The 22,204-nt window shown below is 40.0% G+C and overlaps 1 protein-coding gene across 3 annotated transcripts in view; it reads left to right on the top strand.

The window, feature by feature from the left end:
* The window catches only part of ANKS6 (ankyrin repeat and sterile alpha motif domain containing 6), a 36,578-nt gene extending 15,791 nt beyond the window's left edge, over positions 1–20,787 (top strand). The window contains exons 9-16 of one of the 3 annotated variants that reach the window (XM_058177787.1): positions 544–732; positions 2,091–2,256; positions 4,041–4,207; positions 9,092–9,290; positions 10,503–10,570; positions 18,186–18,302; positions 18,988–19,081; positions 20,519–20,787. In XM_058177787.1, the coding sequence (XP_058033770.1) occupies positions 544–732; positions 2,091–2,256; positions 4,041–4,207; positions 9,092–9,290; positions 10,503–10,570; positions 18,186–18,302; positions 18,988–19,081; positions 20,519–20,568 (1,050 nt within the window). In that variant the 3' untranslated portion in view covers positions 20,569–20,787. The remainder of the gene's footprint in view (positions 1–543; positions 733–2,090; positions 2,257–4,040; positions 4,208–9,091; positions 9,291–10,502; positions 10,571–18,185; positions 18,303–18,987; positions 19,082–20,518) is intronic. The other 2 variants (XM_058177788.1, XM_058177789.1) reach the window with 2 other exon arrangements.
* Positions 20,788–22,204: the final 1,417 nt, after the last annotated feature.

Below are 22,204 nucleotides of genomic sequence, written 5' to 3'. Positions count from 1 at the left end.
ACTAAACGGAAAAAATGTTCCTGTATGGAGCTCTAATTGTTTTCAATTCACCATGTCATTTATTTTTTTCCTTTTCTATTTGATTCTCTCAAATTCTTCAATTTGATTTTTAATTGTGGATTAGTGAATAACCTATTGGGCAGCCAAAACCTCCACAGGTAGTTATTGCTTATTGTAGAGGTTTGATGCAACCTTAGGCGTAATCACAGATACAGAACTTGGACTTATAGAGTAATACTGAACATCTAATTGTTTCTGCTATACTGAACAAAGCCTTTTCAGCATAATCTCATCCTCCAAAGGTAAACCTGCTTGACCTAGTGTCATGTTAGGTCTCCCTTTCATCCAGGATCATCACAATTAAACCTGAATGAAAAATGTTTACTTTTTGAAAAAAATCTGTTCAACTTTACTTTTATATGATTAACTTATATTCAATGATGCATGTAAATGCTATTTAGGAATTACTTATATTCTTATTAGTGTTGTAATGAAAGATCTTACTGTTGACATTTTTGTTGCCTTTTTGTTTCCCCTGGTCAGTTAAGAAGTGGGGCTCCATTTACACGACTGCCCAATGACAAATTGAAAGCTGTTATTCCGCCTTTCTTGCCACCTTCAAGTTTTGAGTTGTGGAATTCTGATAGAACGCAGAACAAAGAGGGTAACAAAGAACAAACAAGACTTGGCTTTCCACATAGATCGACAAGTATTGACAATAGTGCTGACAAAGTAAGAGACTTATTTAAAGTTTAATAGTCAAATGTTGGGGTTCTTTAAATACATTGTTTGTTCATCTACTGTATAAATTAAATTTGTGTTTTGAAATTTGACTATACTTTATGTTAAGGGTAATCTGGGTTTACAATGAAAATTGTGGACTGTTGAGCAGAGTACCCTATGCATGAAAACTACTGCGACTGGTTGTATACAATAACAATCACTTGCAGACAAACTGGGGTTTGATATTCCTTTACTTTTAGGGAAAAGGCAAAGTCATAATCCAAAAACAATTCTAGGTCATACACATATAAAGTCAGTCAGGTCTTCTTACCAATGTAGACTTGCACAACAAACAAGGTCTTCTTTCAGTTCGGCAAAACACAGTTCAATTCACAACAGTCAGTATCTTGAGGAATCAGTAACTAGCCATGATCAAGCAATGTTCATAAAACTCAAATATACAGTTGCAGCATGTCATCAGGTTACAATGCTGTAGCGTCCCTGTAGATTCCCCACAAGCCATAATTTAGTAGTCCTTTTATACATTGGCTACAGAGCTCAACCAATCAGGATGCTTGCATGATGCAGCACAGCCTTAAAGCAATATCATGCCTTTATACAAACATACATAGTTAGTTTATATATTGCCTGGCCAATTAGTTAGGCAAATAACAATTTCCTGACATACTTCCCTTTGGACAGGACAATATATAATGGCTAACAATCTCAGCCCATAACTCTCACAACATGTTTTATGTTTGATCGCATCCTGCGGTTTTGTAAAATTATCGATGATATTATTTTCTGACATACAATACTCCAGTTGTATCATATTATCCTGTATACACTTTATTTTCACCATTTATTTATTACTGACCGCATTTGGCAACCACCCTGAATACAATTCTGGAGGTTGCACAACAATCTAAAAAGAAAACAAAGATAATATAAGTACTATGCATGTATAAAAGAACTCCCATATAGCATTCTGTGCTATAGTCTTGGATTCTTTTAAAATAGTAATTATTGTGATTAATAAAATAAGTGCAGAAATTTAGACTGTAAAATTACAAAGACACTGGCATTTGATCATCCATTTATAATTAGATTTGAAAAAGATTTCACCATCAATCCCCAAATAACTTTTAAAATGATTTAGCTTTTCTCCAAGGTTTAATTCAGAATTCTTAAGTACCGTGCTGTTTTGTCTCTCAGTGTGACCGCAAATGAATGTATATGTTATGCCACTTATTTTAATTATTCTGCAGTTTACCCATTTTGTTTTTTTGAATGTTTAGATCTGTGTGAAAATGAATTTATTTTATAAATATTAGTACTAAAAAGTTACTTAAACTGTATTTTTCCAGACATCCTTAAGCAGAGGTAGTAGACCAATTAAACTATCCACTTTTGCAAGAAGACCTCCAACTCCCAGCAATTCAAGTAATTTCAACCATTCACCTCATTCTTCTGGTGGATCCAGCAGCGTAGGAGGAGTTAGCCGGCATGGTGGAGAACTGCATAATAAATCAGGTGTCTATACATTTTAAATGTAAAAAATATACTTTTAAATATAATAATATAAGAGAGGGCTAGGCAGTATTTTGGACATGAAGGCCAAAAGGTGCTTCGAAGTCAGAGGTGGGTTTTAGCAGGTTCTGACCAGTTCTGGAGAACCAGTAGTGGAAATTTTGAGTAGTTCAGAGAACCGGTAGTAAAAATTCTGACTGGCCCCATCTATCCTCTGCCTCCCAAGTCCCAGCTGATTGAGAAGAAATGGGGATTTTGCAGTAACCTTCCCCTGGAATGGGGTGGGAATGGAGATTTTACAGTATCCTTCCCCTGCCATGCCCACCAAGCCATGCCCATCAAGCCATGCAACGCCCACCAAGCCACACCCACAGAACCGATAGTAAAAGATTTTGAAACCCACCACTGTTTGAAGTATGTGTAAATGCATATGTACCATTTGACTGCAAATATTTAAATGAAAAAGGGGATGCTGAGCTTAGCTCAGTGGCTAAGACGCCGAGCTTGTCGATCAGAAAGGTTAGTAGTTCGGTGGTTCGAATCCCTAGTGCCACATAAGAGAGTGAGCTCCCGTTACTTGCCCCAGCTTCTGCCAACATAGTAGTTCGAAAGCATGTAAAAAATGCAAGTAGAAAAATAGGGACCACCTTGGTGGGAAGGTAACAGCATTCTATGCACCTTCGGCGTTTAGTCATGCCAGTCACATGACCACAAAATTGTCATCAGACGGCGCTGGCTCTTTGGCTTAGAAACGGAGATGAGCACTGCCCCCTAGAGTCAGAAATGACTAGCACGTATGTGCGAGGGGAACCTTTACCTTTAAATGAAGCATATTTTTCATAGGATCAAGAGATAGCTATGGATTATGGCAATTGCATCCCAGGAAAAAGATGCAGCTGCATGAAGGAGCTGTAGACTAAGGCAACATTAGAAGTTTTGTCTTTTTCTGAAGTACCTTTTTGTTTTTCAGAAAAAGGTACATGGCCCTAATATTTTAACTAGAGTATTAGCTACTTTATTTTTGCCCATTGCAGCTATAAGGGAAGACCATTCTCCTTCAAAGCTACTTGTACATAAATGTGAGCACCATTTTTTTTTATTTTCAAGCCAGCATGCTTTTGAAAGAGGTGCAGAATAATCTGTCTTTCCTTTTTTAGCCTGCAATGCTTGTGTGTTTCTTACGACAGTAAAATGGAAACCAAGTGGACCACAGAAGAACAGTTTTTCTTTCTGCTAGTCCTCTAAGCTGGCTACCAAATAAATTGATAAATGCAAGGTGACATTGTATCATTTAATTAATACGGAGAAGAAAAGAGGCTGGTCTTTTTATTTAGAGCAACGTGTACCCATAAATTATATAGTATTTGCCTTTTTAGACCTTTGTTTCTATGTGCCCTGGTAACTGCTGATAACCTCCTCTTCAAGCCTTACTCATCTTTAATATTATCCCACTCAGTCTTTGTGAGCTTCTTATCTCTCAAACCTGGCATTTCTGTTCTGGATCTGAATCCACTTTGCACTTGGACCTGTAAATTCTGCTTGGTTTATGACACATTGTTAGACAATAGTTAAAATCCATCTCCTACATACGTACATATAATTGAGCTGCCATTACTATCTCAAATAGAACATTTCAGTTACAACTTTAAAATAATTCCTTTTAAATTAAAATGCACCTTTGTTAAACAGATTGTTTTAATGCTACTTGTTAAAACATTGTTTTTTTAAAATTAGAAGAATAAAGTGTGGTTTGTTACAATTTAAAATATCTTCCTATCTATTTTAAGGTGGTAGCGCAGATAGCGTTTTATCTCAAATTGCAGCTCAAAGAAAAAAAGCTGCTGGCATATCTGAACCAAAACCAAGTCAACAGCCAATTATAGGAGGCTTAATTTCATCTTGTCCTCCTGATGTGGAAAATGCACAGACCATTGGAAATGGACATATTCTTAAGGTTACGTTTATTATTCTTATCTCAAAACTACTAAATAAGCATGCATTGTAATTTATTTTTTTTAAGAAAAACAATATATAATATATATATATACATTTATAGGTTAAATGTAACTCTGTCATGTAATTATGTATGTAATTATGTATATATGTATGTATGTATGAATGAATGAATGAATGAATGAATGAATGAATGAATGAATGAATGAATGAATGCCTTCAAGTCAGTGTTGATTCCTGGTAATTGTCTGGACTAATCCCTCCAGTTTTTTGGCAAGTTTTCAAAGTAGCTTCTACCTACCTAGAGCTGAGAAAGAGACTGGCCAAAGTTCACCCTTCTGCCTTTGTGTCTAAAGTGGGACTAGAACTCACAGTCTCTCAGTTTAAGCTTGATACTTTAAGCCTACATCGAACTCTCAGTAAATGCAGTAATTAGTTATTACACAAAGGGTTGTGGCATCTTAGACTATGAATATAGTCTTCGTCTTCGGAGAAGGGCGGGATATAAATGCAAATAAAGAAAGAATATATTTATTACCACATTTTAAAGAATGCTCCAACTTTTTGATATAGGAACCATTACTTTGGTTCTAGTACTGTGTGCAAAATGATAATGCCAGTAGTAAAGAGACACTAATCTGCAGCTGCATCTTGAAGCTAGAAATGGCGGAGGTAAAGTCCTTTGTTGAAAGCTGAGTTCCAGGACTGTTTCTATATTCAACTGTTGCTGGTTGATCAGCAGTAGCCAAATTCTATTGCCATGCTGCTTTCAAGATCAGAAGTAAAATTTTGACTCAGCAACATAAATATTCTGTCCCTAGATAAGAATTTTAAATCTTCCTATTGTCTGGTTTTATAACCATGCATCATTTGTAAGACATATTCTTCCTTTTTCTTTTCAGTTTATATCATTTAGTCTATGATCATAAATTAAATAAACCAAATGAATTTTGGGGAGGTTATCATATTTAACTATTGTCCACTAAAAGCTTAAAATAAAGATTTGACTGAAAACCAGATGGCTCAATAGTTTGACTCAGTGATCGGTATAATGGTTATTTGTTTCTGGCATAGTTGATGTTTAAACCCATTTGCCATGGTTTACAGGTATAAAGCATACTAAAATTATACACTGATCAGCCCATAAATATAAGTAATGTGTTTTCTTGGTCAGAGTGGCTATAATCTAGTTACAAAAAATTAAATTGCAAACAATGTTCAACTGTATCTATGGTTTTTTATGACTTCCTTTTAAACTAAGATGGCTTGGGGGGGATTGTCATTTTTTTCTATTGAAACTACTTGTCAGTAAGAGTAGTTCTTATAAGGGAAGTAAGTAGTCCAAAGAGATACAGAAGGTTTTGTAAGCTTATGTTACAAGTTGAAGTATAATATGATTTCTCTGTCGCGCACACAGTTGCAAACCCATAGGGAAGGTAAGTGAATTTCACCCCTGGGTTTGGCCTCTTGTGATTTTGTGGATACTGCCATGTTTTTTCTTGGCAACAACATGGAATAGTTTGATATAGCCTTCCAGAATGTTCTGTAGTTTATTTGCATATCTATCCTAAGCACATAGAATAGAATAGAATAGAATTTTATTGGCCAAGTGTGATTGGACACACAAGGAATTTGTCTTGGTGCATATGCTCTCAGTGTACATAAAAGAAAAGATATGTTCATCAAGATACAACATTTACAACACAATTGATGATCAATATATCAATATAAATCATAAGGATTGCCAGCAACAAGTTATAGTCATACAGTCATAAGTGGAAAGAGATTGGTGATGGGAACTATGAAACGATTAATAGTAGTGCAGATTCAGTAAATAGTCTGACAGTGTTGAGGGAATTATTTGTTTAGTAGAGTGATGGCCTTCGGGAAAAAACTGTTCTTGTGTCTAGTTGTTCTGGTGTGCAGTGCTCTATAGCGTCGTTTTGAGGGTAGGAGTTGAAACAGTTTATGTCCAGGATGCGAGGGATCTGCAAATATTTTCACGGCCCTCTTCTTGATTCGTGCAGTATACAGGTCCTCAATGGAAGGCAAGTTGGTAGCAATTATTTTCTGCAGTTCTAATTATCCTCTGAAGTCTGTGTTTTCTTGTTGGGTTGCAGAACCGAACCAGACAGTTATAGAGGTGCAAATGACAGACTCAATAATTCCTCTGTAGAATTGGATCAGCAGCTCCTTGGGCAGTTTGAGCTTACTGAGTTGGCGCAGAAAGAACATTCTTTGATGTCCTTTTTAATGATGTTTTGATGTTAGCTGTCCATTTGAGATCTTGCGATATGATAGAACCCAGAAATTTGAAGGTTTCTACTGTTGATACTGTGTTGTCAAGTATTGTGAGAGGTGGAAGTATGGAAGGGTTTTCCTAAAGTCTACCACCATTTCTACGGTTTTGAGTGTGTTCAGTTCCAGATTGTTTTGGTTGCACCACAAGGCTAGTCGCTCGACCTCTCGCCTATATGCGGATTCGTCATTGTCTCGAATGAGACCAATCACTGTTGTGTCATCTGCGAACTTCAGTAGCTTAACAAATGGATCATTGGAGATGCAGTCATTGGTATACAGAGAGAAGAGAAGTGGGAGAGCACACAGCCTTGGGGCCCCTGTGCTAATTGTACAGGTATTTGATGTGATCTTGCTTAGCTTCACCTGCTGCTTCCTGTTTGTTAGGAAGCTTGTGATCCACTTACAAGTCTGTTCCGGTACCTGTAGCTGGTTTAGCTTAGTTAGAAGAATGTCTGGAATGATGGTATTGAATGCTGAACTAAAGTCTACAAAAAGGACCCTTGCATAGGTCTTTGGAGACTCAAGATGTTGTAGGATGTAGTGCAGAGCCATATTAACAGCATCATCTGTTGATCTATTTGCTCGGTATGCAAATTGCAAGGGGTCTAAGAGCGGATTCGTGATGGTTTTCAGGTAGGAAAGCACTAGCCTTTCAAAGGTTTTCATGACTACAGATGTTAGAGCAACTGGTCTGTAGTCATTCAGTTCCTTGATGGTGGGCTTCTTCGGCACTGGGATGATGGTAGAGCGTTTGAAGCAAGAAGGAACATAGCACATCTCTAGTGATTTATTGAAAATATGGGTGAAGATGGGGGCCAATTGGTCAGCACAGACTTTTAAGCAAGAAGGAGTTATCTTGTCTGGGCCTGGAGCTTTTCCTGGCTTTTGTCTGTGAAATAGGTCCTGCACATTTGATAATGCTTAGCTTTTGAATATTGGCTACAAACTGCCCCCTTCCATAAGCTTTGGGCATATTAACAAAACAAACATTATTCAGATGCTTGCCAAGTAACGTTTGTATTTGCCAGTGCTGTTTCTCCACCCACCTGTTTCTCCTCTCCCACCCAAGCATTCAAATTGATATTGAATAGAGGTAGACAAATGTATATTTTAGTATAATTGTGTTTAATGAGATCTTGATATGGGAATTCAGTCGCTGTGGTTGTCATTGCCAAGTATAAAATTATATTGATCCTTGCAGATTGCTCAGTGTTAGATTTCCACCTGCCTGTAACAAATATAGGCTTACTGAGTCTATTCCATTCTGTCTCTTTCCTTCATGATGCTCACAATAGAAGATAATTTGTTTCAAGTGCTAAGGTTCTTTAGTACATTAACAGCATTCTGTGCTTCATAGTACAGTCATGTTGGCCACATGGCCACAGAAATGTCTTCAGTTAGCACTGGCTGCCTGGGCTAAGAAACAGAGATGAGCACTGCCCCCTAAAGTTGGAACTGACTGGACAGGGAAACCTTTACCTTTTTCTATGTTTCCTATATCTGAAAAGCTGCCTTTTATAATTGGGGAAATTTTATTCTCAAAACATATGAAATATAATTCTATTCTAAGCATAAGGGAATAGTTCTTGCTGTGGAACATAATTTATCATTTTCCATCAATATTATATACGTAGGAAATAATCAAAATATATTTCTTACTCTTTGATGAACAGAGGCATTTCTATAGTTTTTTTTTAAAAATAAATGGCTACCAGAAAGATAGTATTTGAAAAAATGAGGGTCTTGGTTGCTGTGTCATTTCCTGGCTTCTCACAGCCTCCCACCCACCCACAAAATGTTAAAGAGCTTTTAGAATTAAAAAAAAAAAGACTGCATATCATTTTTTGATATTGTATTTTTTTAGCATATTTTAAAAGAGAAAGAAAAGCAGGTATTTGTTAGAATAGAATAGAATAGAATAGAATAGAACAGAACAGAACAGAACAGAACAGAACAGAACAGAATAGAATAGAATAGAATAGAATTCTTTATTGGCCAAGTGTGATTGGACACACAAGGAATTTGTCTTGGCGCATATGCTCTTGGAGTACACTAAAATAAATATGAATATAAATAAATGTTTAATTACATAAATTACATTGTATAAATTCTAGCAGCACACATTTAGCAATAAATTAAAAATGGAAAGAAACAGTTTCAGGAAATAGTTGTAGAGTTGCCTCAAGTTACACATTTTCAGTTAATAATGTATGTTTTACTTCAAATGATAGATCAGCTGTGAGATAAACTGTATTTTCTATTTGTGTTCTGTAAATGCAAAATATTTAAAATTAGCAGACTTCTTGAGCTCTTAAGAATAAATAAATGATATGGGCTTTTCTGGCACTAATCCATAAAGGATATCGAAGGTTCCAGTTTTTCAGCAAATATTTTTTGTAGTGCTCACACTACTAGCTAAGCAGAAATCTCTATTTTCCAGTACTTAGAATAGCTTATTACTAATTGCTACTTTTTAATGTTCATTGAGATAATTTACATAGAAATACCCAATAGATGTGTTTATTTAAACTTTTTTTTTAAGTGACATATTTTAGTAACAGAAAAGTTTCTATATTTTTGTTAGGTAAAACAGAAATTGGATGTGAACCAAAAGCCTCCTTCTGAGAATTCTTCTACATCTAAAAGCACGTCCCCAACACTCACACCATCACCATCTCCATTACCATCCCCCAAGATACAAAGTGCTGAGTCTTCACTTTCTTCTTCACACAGACAAGGGAAAAGCAGTGGTGGCTCCAGTAGTGGGACTTTAACTGATGAAGGTAAGTAGTGGTGGTATAGTGGTTAGAATGTAGTACTGCAGGCTAATTCTGCTGACTGCCAGCCGCCAACAGTTCGACAGTTCAATTCTCACCAGCTCAAGGTTGACTCAGCCTTCCATTCTTCAGAGGTTGGTAAAATGAGGACATAATTTTGTTGGGGACAATATGCTGACTCTGTAAACCACTTAGAGAGGGCTGTAAAGCACTTAGACTAAGTGCTATTGCTATACATAATTGGCAATACAAAAGAGTTTTGTTAGATGACACCATCTTAGAATGTCACTGCAATGTATTTTAGTCTCTTGGGCACAATCACTGGATATTCATTCTGAGTAGGGTAGGCCATCACTGTGATTTATTTTTTATTCTTGGGACAGAAGGTGCACATCTGAACTCATGCTCCTGATGCTATGTTTAATTAGTAATATATTTTCTCTCATCGCTTTTGAGCAATGGCTTCTAAGCAACTTACATAGGGAAGGTGAGAGATGGTATTGTGGTCTGCTCAAAACTGTTCAAGATAAGACGGAAATTGTGGCAATTGGCAAAGGGAGAAGAAATTGAACAAACCTGAAAATCAATATTGCTTGTGGATGATAAGGCACAAACCATTCAAAATCACCAATGTTTCCTGCACTTGACCTAGGCAAAATTTGGATGGGCAGTCTAACTCCCACTTGGCAGTATATTATCTGGTATACTGCCAAGTGGGAGTTAGACTGCCCATTCAAATTTTGCCTAGATAGCAAAATGGAGAAAAATGAAACGGTAACAACAACCAGAATGGAGGTGGTAAAATGCGCAAGATACATTTCTCTTACATCACCTTTTGTACATATTCATTTTCACATTGTGAATGTGATGTATACTCTGTTATAATTATTGTTTATTTAAAAGTCTTGTCTGGGTGCCCATCTTAGGAAACACAACTCTGGGTGGTTCACAACAGCAGTTTAAAACAAGAAACAGTAGAAAAAGATGGGGTCATTGATTTGTTATATATGGAATATACAAACCATCTTGATTTTGTTCTGTGTCTGTTACAGTAGTATACAGATTACAGGAATTATCTTGCCCAGAATGTTTGAAAGCAGGCTTCTTTTCACTTTCATCTTGATTTTCACTCAAGCATAACTGTGCAACATTATTTTACAATTCTTATAATGCAATTAACATAAATTAAAACATTTATTTTTTCCCTTTAATTTAAAGATGAACTTACAGGTATCCTGAAAAAACTCTCTCTTGAAAAGTACCAGCCTATCTTTGAAGAGCAGGAGGTAAATCTTTTTGGCTTGTATATTATAGCACTGCAAGAATTACTTTTTCAAAAATATTGATTTATTTCACCAAAATGTAATTTCAAAATTTAACATCTGGTGTTTTTTTTTCAGAAACTGTGGAACACAATAATCCCATCTACAAAGATGGTGATGTCTTAATCCTAGTCAAAACTGTTAAACTTTTAATTCTGCAAATAACATTTGGTTTCTGTTTAATCCTATGCAGAAAATGTGGGACTAGTTTGGAGCTGCCTTTACTTTTTCAAATGTATTAATAGGCAGTCCTATCAATCATATCTATAAGTATTTTGTTTTGATAGAGCTAAATTTGGAACATTGTAGAAACTATCTGAGAAACTGAAGGCCTGTGGATTACCTGAAACCCTCACCCATTCTTTTGGCAGTCAGCATAACCTCTGGAGTGGAAGGGAGGGAGGAAAAGATAAAATCTTTAATCTCCTCAGGATCCTTCTGGGGGAGATATGTGTGTGTGTGTGAGAGAGAGAGAGTGGGTGATTCTCTCTTGAGTGTACATTTATGTGTGTGTCTGAAGCTGTATCTATGGTATATCTATATTTCAGAACTTATATAATTTTTCTTTTAAAAATGCAAAAACAATTCAACCATTCTCGGAAATAACATACATTTATCACATAGCTACAGAGGTGACTTTTCCAAGAACAACGGTTCCTAAAAACTTCTGTCTCAAAAAGAATTATGTCATTTTTCTAGGTCAGTGCCTCCAGAATTTAAGTGTAAATGTTTAAAGATATATACATATTTGGAAAATGTATATGACTAAACAAGTAAATTGGATTGGTAACAATAATACATAAAACTATATTAATAAGAAATCAATATGAAACAGTCCAAATGCCATTAAGAATGATGATCAAGCCATAACCAAGACTCCCTTAACCAAAGGGGAACTACCAGAGGACTGGAAAAGAGCTTGTGTGGTTCCCATCTTGAAAAAAGGGAAAAAAGTAGATCCAGGATACTACAGACCAATCAGCCTGACAAAATTACCTGGGAAGATCTTGGAAAAGATAATAAAGCAACAGATCTGCAAACATCTAGAAACAAGTAAAGGTTCAACCAAAAGCCAACATGGGTTTGTCACAAATGGATCATGCCAAACAAATTTTATTTCATTTTTTGACAAAGTGACTAGCAAAATGCTGTGGACATAGTATACTTCAATTTCAGTAAGGCATTTGACCTATTCTTAGTAAGTTAGAAAAATGTGGGATAGACGGCATCAAAACCAGATAGATTCATAACAAAAGTAAAACTTCTTCTTCTGCGCGTGCGCGTTATGGCGGCGTTTTGAATACTCACGGAGAGTGCGGCTGGTGAATCCCTGGGTCGTGATGCCTTCCCATCGCCTGCCTAGCTGCTGGTACCCCGGCCCGGCTTTGTCATCTTCTCGGCAGCCGGGAACGAGGTCTTTGGGCCTCATTGGACTCTCGGTTGCCGAGTACGGGGCCGGAGTATGCTAATAAGCAGCGAACGGCAGCGAATGGCGGCCGCCATGTTGGGGGGGGCGCGAGAAGACGCCCGGCGCGACTCAGCTGTTCTCCAGCCGTTTCGGCTGGGGAAGGACATCAACACCAAAGGACACCAACGAGGCTGAGCAGCGTCCCACCATGTAGGGGGGGGCGCGAGAAGACGCCCGACGTGCTTCAGCTGTTCCCCAGCCGTTCTGGCCGGGGAAGGATACCAACGAGGCTGAGCAGCGTCCCGAACATTGTTTGGGGCGTTGTTAGCCACGACTGCCGGTTTGGGGCGTCGCTAGCCACGACTGCCGGGATGGGACTTGTATGGCTTGGACATCCCCCCCCCTTTTCTCCCTCCTTTTTCCCTCCTTGGGGACCGGAACATCGTTTGCTCCCCATTGCTCCCCATTGCTGGTTCTTGCCACAGCCTGCCATAATCACCGCAATTGCTATCTGCGGTCGATTTCTTTTTTCCTCAGTCGCTTCTCCATCTGGAACTGAGAGATGGCTTCCACAACTTCATCATTGGCTCTGTGGCTTGTTAGGGCCATAAATGGGCCCAGGACTAAGTGGGCCCAGGACTAAGACCATAAATGGGCCCAGGACTAAGACCATAATCGGCTGGCCTTAAGGAGGAGACATGGATGGCATGAGGGCATGGACGTCGTTATCTCAATTTGCGTACTGTACGGGGCTTTGTCCCGTAACGGTGCGCAGCCGAGAGTGTGGAGACCTTTTCATTCTTGTGGTCCCACGGACTCCTACGGACTTGGACCCATATGGTTGGCCATCTTTTATGGGCCCTTGGTGATCTTTGTTTACGACGGATACATCTCTGAACGGCCTAGGATGGACACTTTTACCGCGACTATCTGGACTATCGCTCCATGAGATATACACCCGCCGAACTACTACGATTGCGAGGTTCCCCCGCCTCGCAAGAATGGCCCTCCAAGTTATCGAGGGCCTACCTCAACGAAGGGTCTTGGGACCCAGAGAGGTGGCACGCGAGCAAGAAGAACTTATGGGGTTTTTTAAATAGATTTTTTAATAAGGGGTTTTAAGGGAGGAGGGATTTGAGGGGTGGGGGGGAAACCCCGCCGGGGAGGGATCCAGCCCCTGTGCTAGTTCGCGGCACTTTGCTATCTTGTCCGAAGGCGGCGGGGGAGGGCGATGTTCCAGGTTCAGAGGGCTTTTCGATCTGTACGGTAAGTGGGAGGGGCAGATATGGCGGGGGGGGGAGGCCGTATCGAGAGTTGGGAGCACGTGTTCGATGTCTAAATGCGATCGCGTGCTCGCCCCCAGCCCCACCCGTTCCTCAGGTGGCCATGATCCTCAGAGCTTGGACCTTGGCTGATGTTGTGTAATGCCCGGTCCGTGGTTAACAAGGCCCCCCTGATCTGTGATCTTATTCAGGCGGGGTCCGCGGACCTTATGGGCATCACGGAGACCTGGTTGGGCCCAGAGGGGGGAGTTCCCCTCGTTGAGATGTGTCCTCCAGGTTTCCGAGCATTTCATCAGCCGAGGGCCCAAGGTAGGGGTGGGGGGGTGGCGGTTGTCATTAAGGAAGATCTAGAGCCGAGGGAGGCCACTGTTCCTCAGATTGCCCGCTGTGAATCCTCTATGTGCGGTGGGGCCATAGGAGCCAGTTGGGCTTGTTGGTCACGTACCTGGCTCCTTGCTGCGTGACCACAGCCCTGCCAGAGCTGTTGGAGGTGCTTGCCGCTGTGGCGGTTGAGACCCCCAGACTTATTGTTATGGGGGACTTCAACCTGCCGTCAGTTGGCTTGTCATCAACGGCAGCTCGGGAGTTTGAGGCTTCCATGACGGCCTTAGACCTGACTCGAATAAATGATGGCCCTACGCACATGGGGGGAGGCACGCTGGACTTGATTTATATCTCTGGTCAGTGGTTAAATGATCTGGTACTAGATGATTTAGTAACAGAACCAATGTCATGGTCCGATCATTTTCTCCTTCGCCTTGACTTCCGAACCGCCATTCACCATCGCAGGGAGACGGAACCTATACGTTGGTTCCGTCCCAGGCGCCTGATGGACCCTGAGAGGTTCCTGACGGAGCTTGGGCCTTTCCCTGAGGATCTGGCCCACGGCACGACTGAGGAACTCGTCGCGGCCTGGGAACAGGCCGCGGCGGGGGCCTTGGACCGTGTCGTGCCTTTGCGGCCTCTGACCCGGCGTAGGTCTCGTTTGGCCCCTTGGTTCTCCGAGGGGCTGAGGGAGATGAAACGCCGGCGAAGACGCCTAGAGAGCACTTGGAGGTCCAGTCGCTCCGAAGCTGATCGGACACTAGTTAGGTCCTATACTAGGACCTACCTAGTGGCAATGGGGGAGGCGAGGCGTCTCGCCTCCACCCTCATTGCGTCGGCAGATAACCGCCCGGCCGCCCTGTTTGGTGACCCGCCTCCTTCATCAGGAGGTGCGGGATGACCCTTGCAGGGGCGTGCCGAGGAGTTTAGTGGTTATCTATACGATAAAATCGCTCAGCTCCGGGACGATCTGGACCGAATTTGGGATGATCCAAGCGGGGGAGAGGAGGCACGTCTTGTTGAGTCTGTTTGGGATCAGTTTGATCCTGTGGCTCCCGAGGACGTGGACAGGTTATTGGGGAGGCTCCATGCCACGACATGTTTACTGGACCCGTGCCCTTCCTGGCTGGTACTGGCTACTCAGGAAGTGACACGAGGCTGGCTCCAGAGGATTATCAATGCTTCTTTGTTGGAGGGAGTTTTCCCCGCCGCCTTGAAAGAGGCGGTGGTGAGACCCCTCCTTAAGAAGCCTTCTCTGGACCCAGCTATTTTAAGTAACTATCGTCCGATCTCCAATCTTCGCTTTGTTGCGAAGGTTGTAGAGAGTGCTGTGGCTCGACAGCTACCCCAGTACCTGGATGAAGATGTCTATCTGGACCCGTTCCAGTCCGGTTTCCGACCCGGATACAGCACAGAGACGGCTTTGGTCGCATTGGTGGATGATCTCTGGAGGGCCAGGGACAGGGGTTATTCCTCTGCTCTGGTCCTGTTAGACCTCTCAGCGGCTTTTGATACCATCGACCATGGTATCCTGCTGCGCCGGTTGGAGGGATTGGGAGTGGGAGGCACCGTATATCGGTGGTTCTCCTCCTATCTCTCTGACCGGTCGCAGACGGTGTTGACGGGGGGGCAGAGGTGGACCGCGAGGGGCCTCACTTGTGGGGTCCCGCAGGGGTCGATCCTCTCGCCCCTGCTGTTCAACATCTATATGAAGCCGCTGGGTGAGATCATCAGTGGCTTTGGGGTGAGATACCAGCAGTACGCTGACGACACCCAGCTGTACTTTTCCACCCCGGGCCACCCCAATGAAGCTGTTGAAGTGCTGTCCCGGTGTTTGGAGGCCGTACGGGTCTGGATGGGGAGAAACAGGCTCAAGCTTAATCCCTCCAAGACGGAGTGGCTGTGGATGCCGGCATCCCGATTCAGCCAGCTGCAACCGCGGCTGGCTGTTGAAGCAGTTATTGGCCCCAAAGGATAGGGTGCGCAACTTGGGTGTCCTCCTGGATGACCGGCTGTCGTTTGAAGATCATTTGACGGCCGTCTCCAGGAGGGCCTTCCACCAGGTTCGTCTGGTTCGGCAGTTGCGTCCCTTCCTTGATCGGGATGCCTTATGCACGGTCACTCATGCGCTCGTTACCTCTCGCTTGGATTATTGTAATGCTCTCTACATGGGGCTCCCTTGAAGTGCGTCCGGAGGCTTCAGTTAGTCAGAGCGCGGCAGCGGGTGATAGAGGGAGCTGCACGCAGCTCCCATGTAACACCTCTCCTGCGCAGGCTGCACTGGCTACCTGTGGCCTCTCGGGTGCACTTTAAGGTGTTAGTCACGACCTTTAAGGCGCTCCATGGCTTAGGACCTGGGTACTTACGGGACCGCCTACTGCTACCACATGCCTCCCACCGACCCGTACGCTCTCACAGAGAGGGACTCCTCAGGGTGCCATCCGCCAAACAATGTCGGCTGGTGGGCCCAGGACGGGCCTTCTCTGTGGGGCCCCACACTCTGGAGCGAACTCCCCGGCTTACGCCAGATATCTGACCTTCGGACATTCCGTCGCGAACTGAAAACATATCTTTTTATTCGCGCGGGGCTGGCTTGAATGAAATTTTAAACTTAAATTTTTAGCAATTTTAATGGGGTTATTGGTTTTATGGTAAATTTCTTAAATTTTTCAGGCTCATTTAATAAGTTTTTAACTGATTTTAATTTTGTATATTGTATATTGTTCTTTGTTGGTTTTATTCTGCCTGTACACCGCCCTGAGTCCTTCGGGAGAAGGGCGGTATAAAAATCAAATAAATAAATAAAAAAAAGTGCAGTCAATGTATAGTTCTTAATAGAACTACATCTGCATCAGTGGTGGGTTGCTACTGGTTTGCCCCGCATCGGGTGAACCAGTAGCGGTGGTGGCGGGAGGCTCCGCCCACCCACCCAGACACTTCTGTGCATGCGTAGAAGCATCATGTGCACATAAGCATGCACACACAAGCGAACCGGTAGCAAACTAAATTTTAACCCACTACTGATCTACATGGAGGGAAGTAAGTAGTGGGGTACCCCAAGCTTTTGTTTTAGGCCCACTACTCTTCAATATAAATGATTTAGATGAGGGAATAGAAAGACAACTCATCAAATTTGCAGATGACACCAAGATGGCAGGAACAGCCAATATCCCAGAAGATAGGCTGAAGATTGACAGACTTGAACACTGGACCCTAACCTAGCGAAATGAAATTCAATAGTGACAAAAGTGAGGTTTTACATTTAGGCAAGAAAAACCAAATGTACAGATATAGAATAGGTGGAACCTGGGTGAATAGCAGCAACTGCGAGAGGGGTCTAGGAGTCCTAGTAGACAACCACTTAAATATGAGCCAGCAGTGTGCTGCAGCCACCAAAAAAGCCAATATAATCCTAGGCTGCATAACAGAGATAAAATCAAGATCTCTGATTTTAGTACTAGTGTTAGTACTGCTTTATAATGCCTTGATAAGACCATACTTGAAATATTGCATCCAATTTTTGTTGCCACAATATAAAAAAGATGTTGAGATTCTGGAAAGAGTGCTGAGAAGAGCAACAAAGTTGATTAGGGAGGTGGAGACTAAAACATGAAGAACGGTTGCAGGAATTGGGTATGTTTAGTCTAGTGAAAAGGACTGAGGTGACATGACAGCAGTGTTCCAATATTTGAGGGGCTGCCATAAAGAAGAGCGGGTCAACCCATTTTCTAAAGCACCAGAAGGTGGGATAAGAAGCAATGGATGGAAACTAATCAAGGAGAGAACCAACCTAGAACTAATGAGAAATTTCCTGACAGTGGGAACAATTACCAGTGGAACGACTTGCCTTTAGAAGTTGTGGGCATTCCATCACTGGAGGTTTTTAAGAAAGAGATTGGACAACCATTTGGCCAGAATGGTATAAGTTCTGCTGCTTGAGCAGACTGTTGGACTAGAAGACCTCCAAGGTCTCTTTGAAATCTGTTATTCTGTTAAGTCATATACCAAAAGGCAAATAAGATTCTACTAATGTTCATGTTCTAATGCCTTGCTCAAATAGAATTGGTGTTTATTTAATCAATATTATAATGAAATAAACTTTTATAGTCCAGTTGCACTTCCTTGTTTTATTAATTATGTATTTTACAGTTTTAATGCATTTTTCTAATTTTTAATTCTATTACAGGAAACAAAAGATAGAAACATTTTGCTTGCATAAGCTTAAACTAATTTAGTAGTAAAGGATAGGAGAGAATATATAACATCAGCAAATGCTTTACAATATTTAAAGTATGTTATATATATTATTATTGACCCTCAATAATATTTCTGAAGTAGGACAGTTATTATCAAAAAGGTGGGCACTTAGGCATAAAGCCAGCTACTGAATTTGTATTAACTTTAAAATCAGGATTTTCTAAGATATGTTACATTCAAGACATACAAAATTGTCTGGGACTTAAATTTCTTGGAATCAAAGTAATGGAGAAGAGTGCAGTGCCTTTTAGTCCACAGGCTGCTTCATAATTTAAGAGAAATGTATTCATGATTCATGTTTCAACAGGTGGATATGGAAGCTTTTCTCACTCTTACAGATGGGGATTTGAAGGAACTGGGAATTAAGACTGATGGTTCTAGACAGCAAATCCTAACAGTTATTTCAGAGTTAAATGCAGGAAAGGTAATTCTGACTATCTAAAAAAAGTACTTTATGGTTATTATTTTGCCTTTTGTTTTCCAATGGGTACAGTCTGTTTGTAATTATTTACAGCACAGTAGTCATTATTATATTGAGCAATTTTAACCTGTTAGAATCATTGAGGGATATAATCATTATAGAACCAGTACATTAGTATCTTGGGCTGACACCTATATTAGATATTTACAGGTGATTCTGGTTTGGTTTGGAATTTCAGAATTTATGGAACTCCTTTTTATTTTTATATGTCTATTGCATGGCATTGCTGAAATATTTTACACTTCACATCAAATGATTACAGCTTGTCTACCTGGTCATTATTCTGATCTAATAATACAATTGTGAACAGCATCTTCAGGTCAAACACTTATTATTCCACTCTCCCAACACAGTTTATTTTGGTACTTCAAACAAAGTTTGTTAAGTATGTATCAGACCAAAATATATGGTTGGTAGGATAAGTGATGTTTAATTTGATGTAATTCAAACTGAGTAGTCTTGGCAATATGTAAAGGCTAGAAGCACTGGCATTCCTTTTCCTGATATTCGGGAATAAACTATGTCTTAAAGGTAGATCTTTAGGGGATTTTTCACTAATTACTGTAATAATATATGTAAGTATATCAACTGAGCTTTTGTTCCTTTTTTTAATTATGAATTTCAACAGGGACGAGAGAGAAAAATTTTACAGGAGACAATACACAATTTCCATTCATCTTTTGAAAGCAGTGTTAGCAACACAAGCCCTGGGAAACCACAGAGTATGTAGAAAACATTGAATATTACTAATGTGCTAATATTTCTTGCACGTTCATATCCTTTTGTATTTATTAAATTAATGGAACAAATAAAGGAGGAAACAATACCAAAATAATTTTCAATCATTTGAGATGCTTCCAAATCATCTCATACATTTAATTGCAAAAAACAAGGATCTAAGGAGATGAAAACAAACACAAAAGAAGTTGTACTAAAATACCTATTTGATTCTTAGCAAGTTTCTGGACCTCTTCAAACTAGTTTAAAGTTGGAGCCAGACTGAATATATTTGAAATTTATTTTAGGTGGTCTCAGTTACTAAATACTGAAATCTAACACTGCCCAATAGATAATGGCCATAAAAGTCCACAGAAATCTATCAATCTATGTTTGTTTGATAGGACTGTGAAGTAGGTTTACATACACACACAGTCTATATATATAATGACAGACATTCTTAAAATTAATTTCTGTCAGTCCTCCTTGGTAAACCAGACAAGAAACATGACAAGATGATTTAATTCTACTTTATTGTAAGGTTAGTACTTCCAAAGTTAAAGTATTTTGCTCCAGTCTGTTATCAAGTTGAATAGGTGTTCTTCTCCTTTAATTATAATGTTCCTTCTGGCTACCTCTAGTGTCTAATCTTCAAAACCCATTCTATCATATTTTCTGGAATTCAAAATATCAGCCATTTCCTATGGGAAAGAGTCTTTCAATTAATTTCAAAATATCTTTTCAAAGTCCATCCCAGACTCTAATCAAATTGAATTGATTCAAATCAGACTGTGTGTAATTGCTGAATTAGTATCTGAAGCCATTCTTCTAATATCCCTCTTGTAAGTTGTTTTTAAAACATTAGATTCATTTGAAAAAGCAAGAGTACATAGAAAGTACATGGGAAAGTCCTGCCTTTTCCATAGTTTTCTGTTATCTAATCCCATGACAGTTCTTTTAAATTTAAAGACAGCTTCATCTGAGAAAGGCTTTGGGAAGATGACATCAAGTCCAGTGTCAGATCTCAGATGATTGAATAAGAAGTAGAAGAGACTGTAATTCCAAGCAGTCCTACCAGCTCATGGTTTCTATAGGATTGGTTTTTTTGATTCACTTTAAATCTTCTACCCAGGTGAAGAAAGGATATTGAAAAAAAGCTTTTGTTAACTTTGCTTCTACTTAATAATATCAGTTTTCAACTTTCTATCTCTTTATATTGAATAGGGAAAAGACCCAACAATTATTTCTGTTGTCCTCTTTCTGTGCAGCATGAGAAGCAAATAATGTACACAACTTATTTTACTCTGCATTTGGGGGAGAGGGGTACAATGTTCAAAGATCTCTTGTTCAAAGGTCTCTTATAGTTTCACCCATGTGAAATGAAGTTTAGCTCCTTACTATGTGCACAATCCAACAAATACTATATGTGTTTGTGTTTATAGCACCTGGATGTTGGATAAGACCACAGGAACCATCTCCTACCAAGAGATAAACTTCGAACCAAAGTGTCAGAAACATGAACTACAGATCAAATACACCTTTGCAACATTTCATTGTGGAATATGCTGGAAATATATTTTATTAATAGCAGATACTGTACCTCATATGCAAAAAAGGCGTAGCTTTAATAAAGCTGGTCATATTTGAATGATGTGGTCTTTATTTTATTGAAATGAGGAAAGAAAACATTATAGAAGCTGCATAGGCACTGCAGTAGCTGAATAAAAAGAAATTGTTACTTCTCAACCTCGAAGACAGGAGTTTTTCAAATAGGGATAAAAAATTAACTGGGAACCAATGAAGTTCATAAAGAAGTGATGTGATGTGTTCATATGCTTTAATTCCAGCCAGTACTCTAGATATAGAGTTTTGTATTATATAAAGTTTCTGAATTCTTCAGGATCCTTCAAGAGCAGACTTGTGTGTAATGCATTGCATTTATCTAGTAAGGTATCCTGCTTTAGCTGGTGAAACCAGTTGGTCACACCCAAGTCATTGGTGCTTTGAATGTCAGAGTTGGATTTAGAGGCAGCCCCTGGCAACAAATATTTTAGGGAGAATGCAGCTTTATCTACAGTAGATAAAACCCTACTTATCTTGGCAGATAAACAATTTAATAATAGCACTGTTGTTTTGCATCATTTTTGGTCCTAATCCGTTATTGCAGTTAGAAACCGATTTAACAGTTCCACTCTCTTACCTTTTCCAATCAAATGGAGAGAGGGAGAGAAAGAGAGAGAGAGAGAGATCATTGCATCCATTACCAAGGTGGATGTGATTGAATCCATCCACTTTGCTGCTGGTCATCGTCGTCTTCTCTTTCCTTCTACTTTTCCCAGCATTAGACATTACAGTATAGTAATTTAAGCATGATCATTTGTGCCTTGAGTAATAATTCCAAGTTTTGTTCAATGATCATTTGTTTATTTTCTTGACTATTCATTCTGATCTTTGTAGGCATAGGCACATTGCAGCATCTGAAAATATTTTCTAGCGCATGGGTGTCAAGCTCGCAGTATCACATTGCGGTCACATGATGTATCACAATGTTTTTTCCCTACGCAGAGCTGGAGTGGATGTGGCCTGTGTCTGTCTCATGTGGCCCTTGGGCCGCCAGTTTGACACCCCTATTCTAGGGCCTGCAGGTCTATTCTACCAAGTGCTAGTCTGTAGTGTATTACTTGTCTGCCTGTTTCTTATAAGTGACGGTTGATCCTATAAAAGGCAAAACCTATTCACCGCTTTGATATTTTCATTGTCAATGCTAAGGCTGGTTGTAATCCTAACCTGTTGACATTAGCTTAGTCTTCATATTTAATTTTAGTTCCATTTTATTTTTGCTGCATTCCTTGACTTTTATCACAGGAGCTTTTAGAATAGATCCTTTAGATGTTTGAGTATCAGTATAGTGTCATCTTGATTTTATTTTTGTTTCTTCTTTCAATATAATATTATGCTCATCTCTTCCAAACAAGCTTCCGTGTGGGTGTGTGTATTCAGTATATGGAATCTAGATTGATTGAATATATATATTTAGCATATAGGTTGAATAAATGTGTGTTAGATGATCATTAGTTTGCTAGCATGTGAAATTAAGGAAATTGATGGTTTGCACACTATATTAAGTT

This window comes from Ahaetulla prasina, chromosome 3 (genome assembly GCF_028640845.1).
Source record: "Ahaetulla prasina isolate Xishuangbanna chromosome 3, ASM2864084v1, whole genome shotgun sequence".
Taxonomy (NCBI): Eukaryota; Metazoa; Chordata; class Lepidosauria; order Squamata; family Colubridae; genus Ahaetulla; species Ahaetulla prasina.
This window is presented reverse-complemented; position numbering and strand designations above follow the sequence as displayed.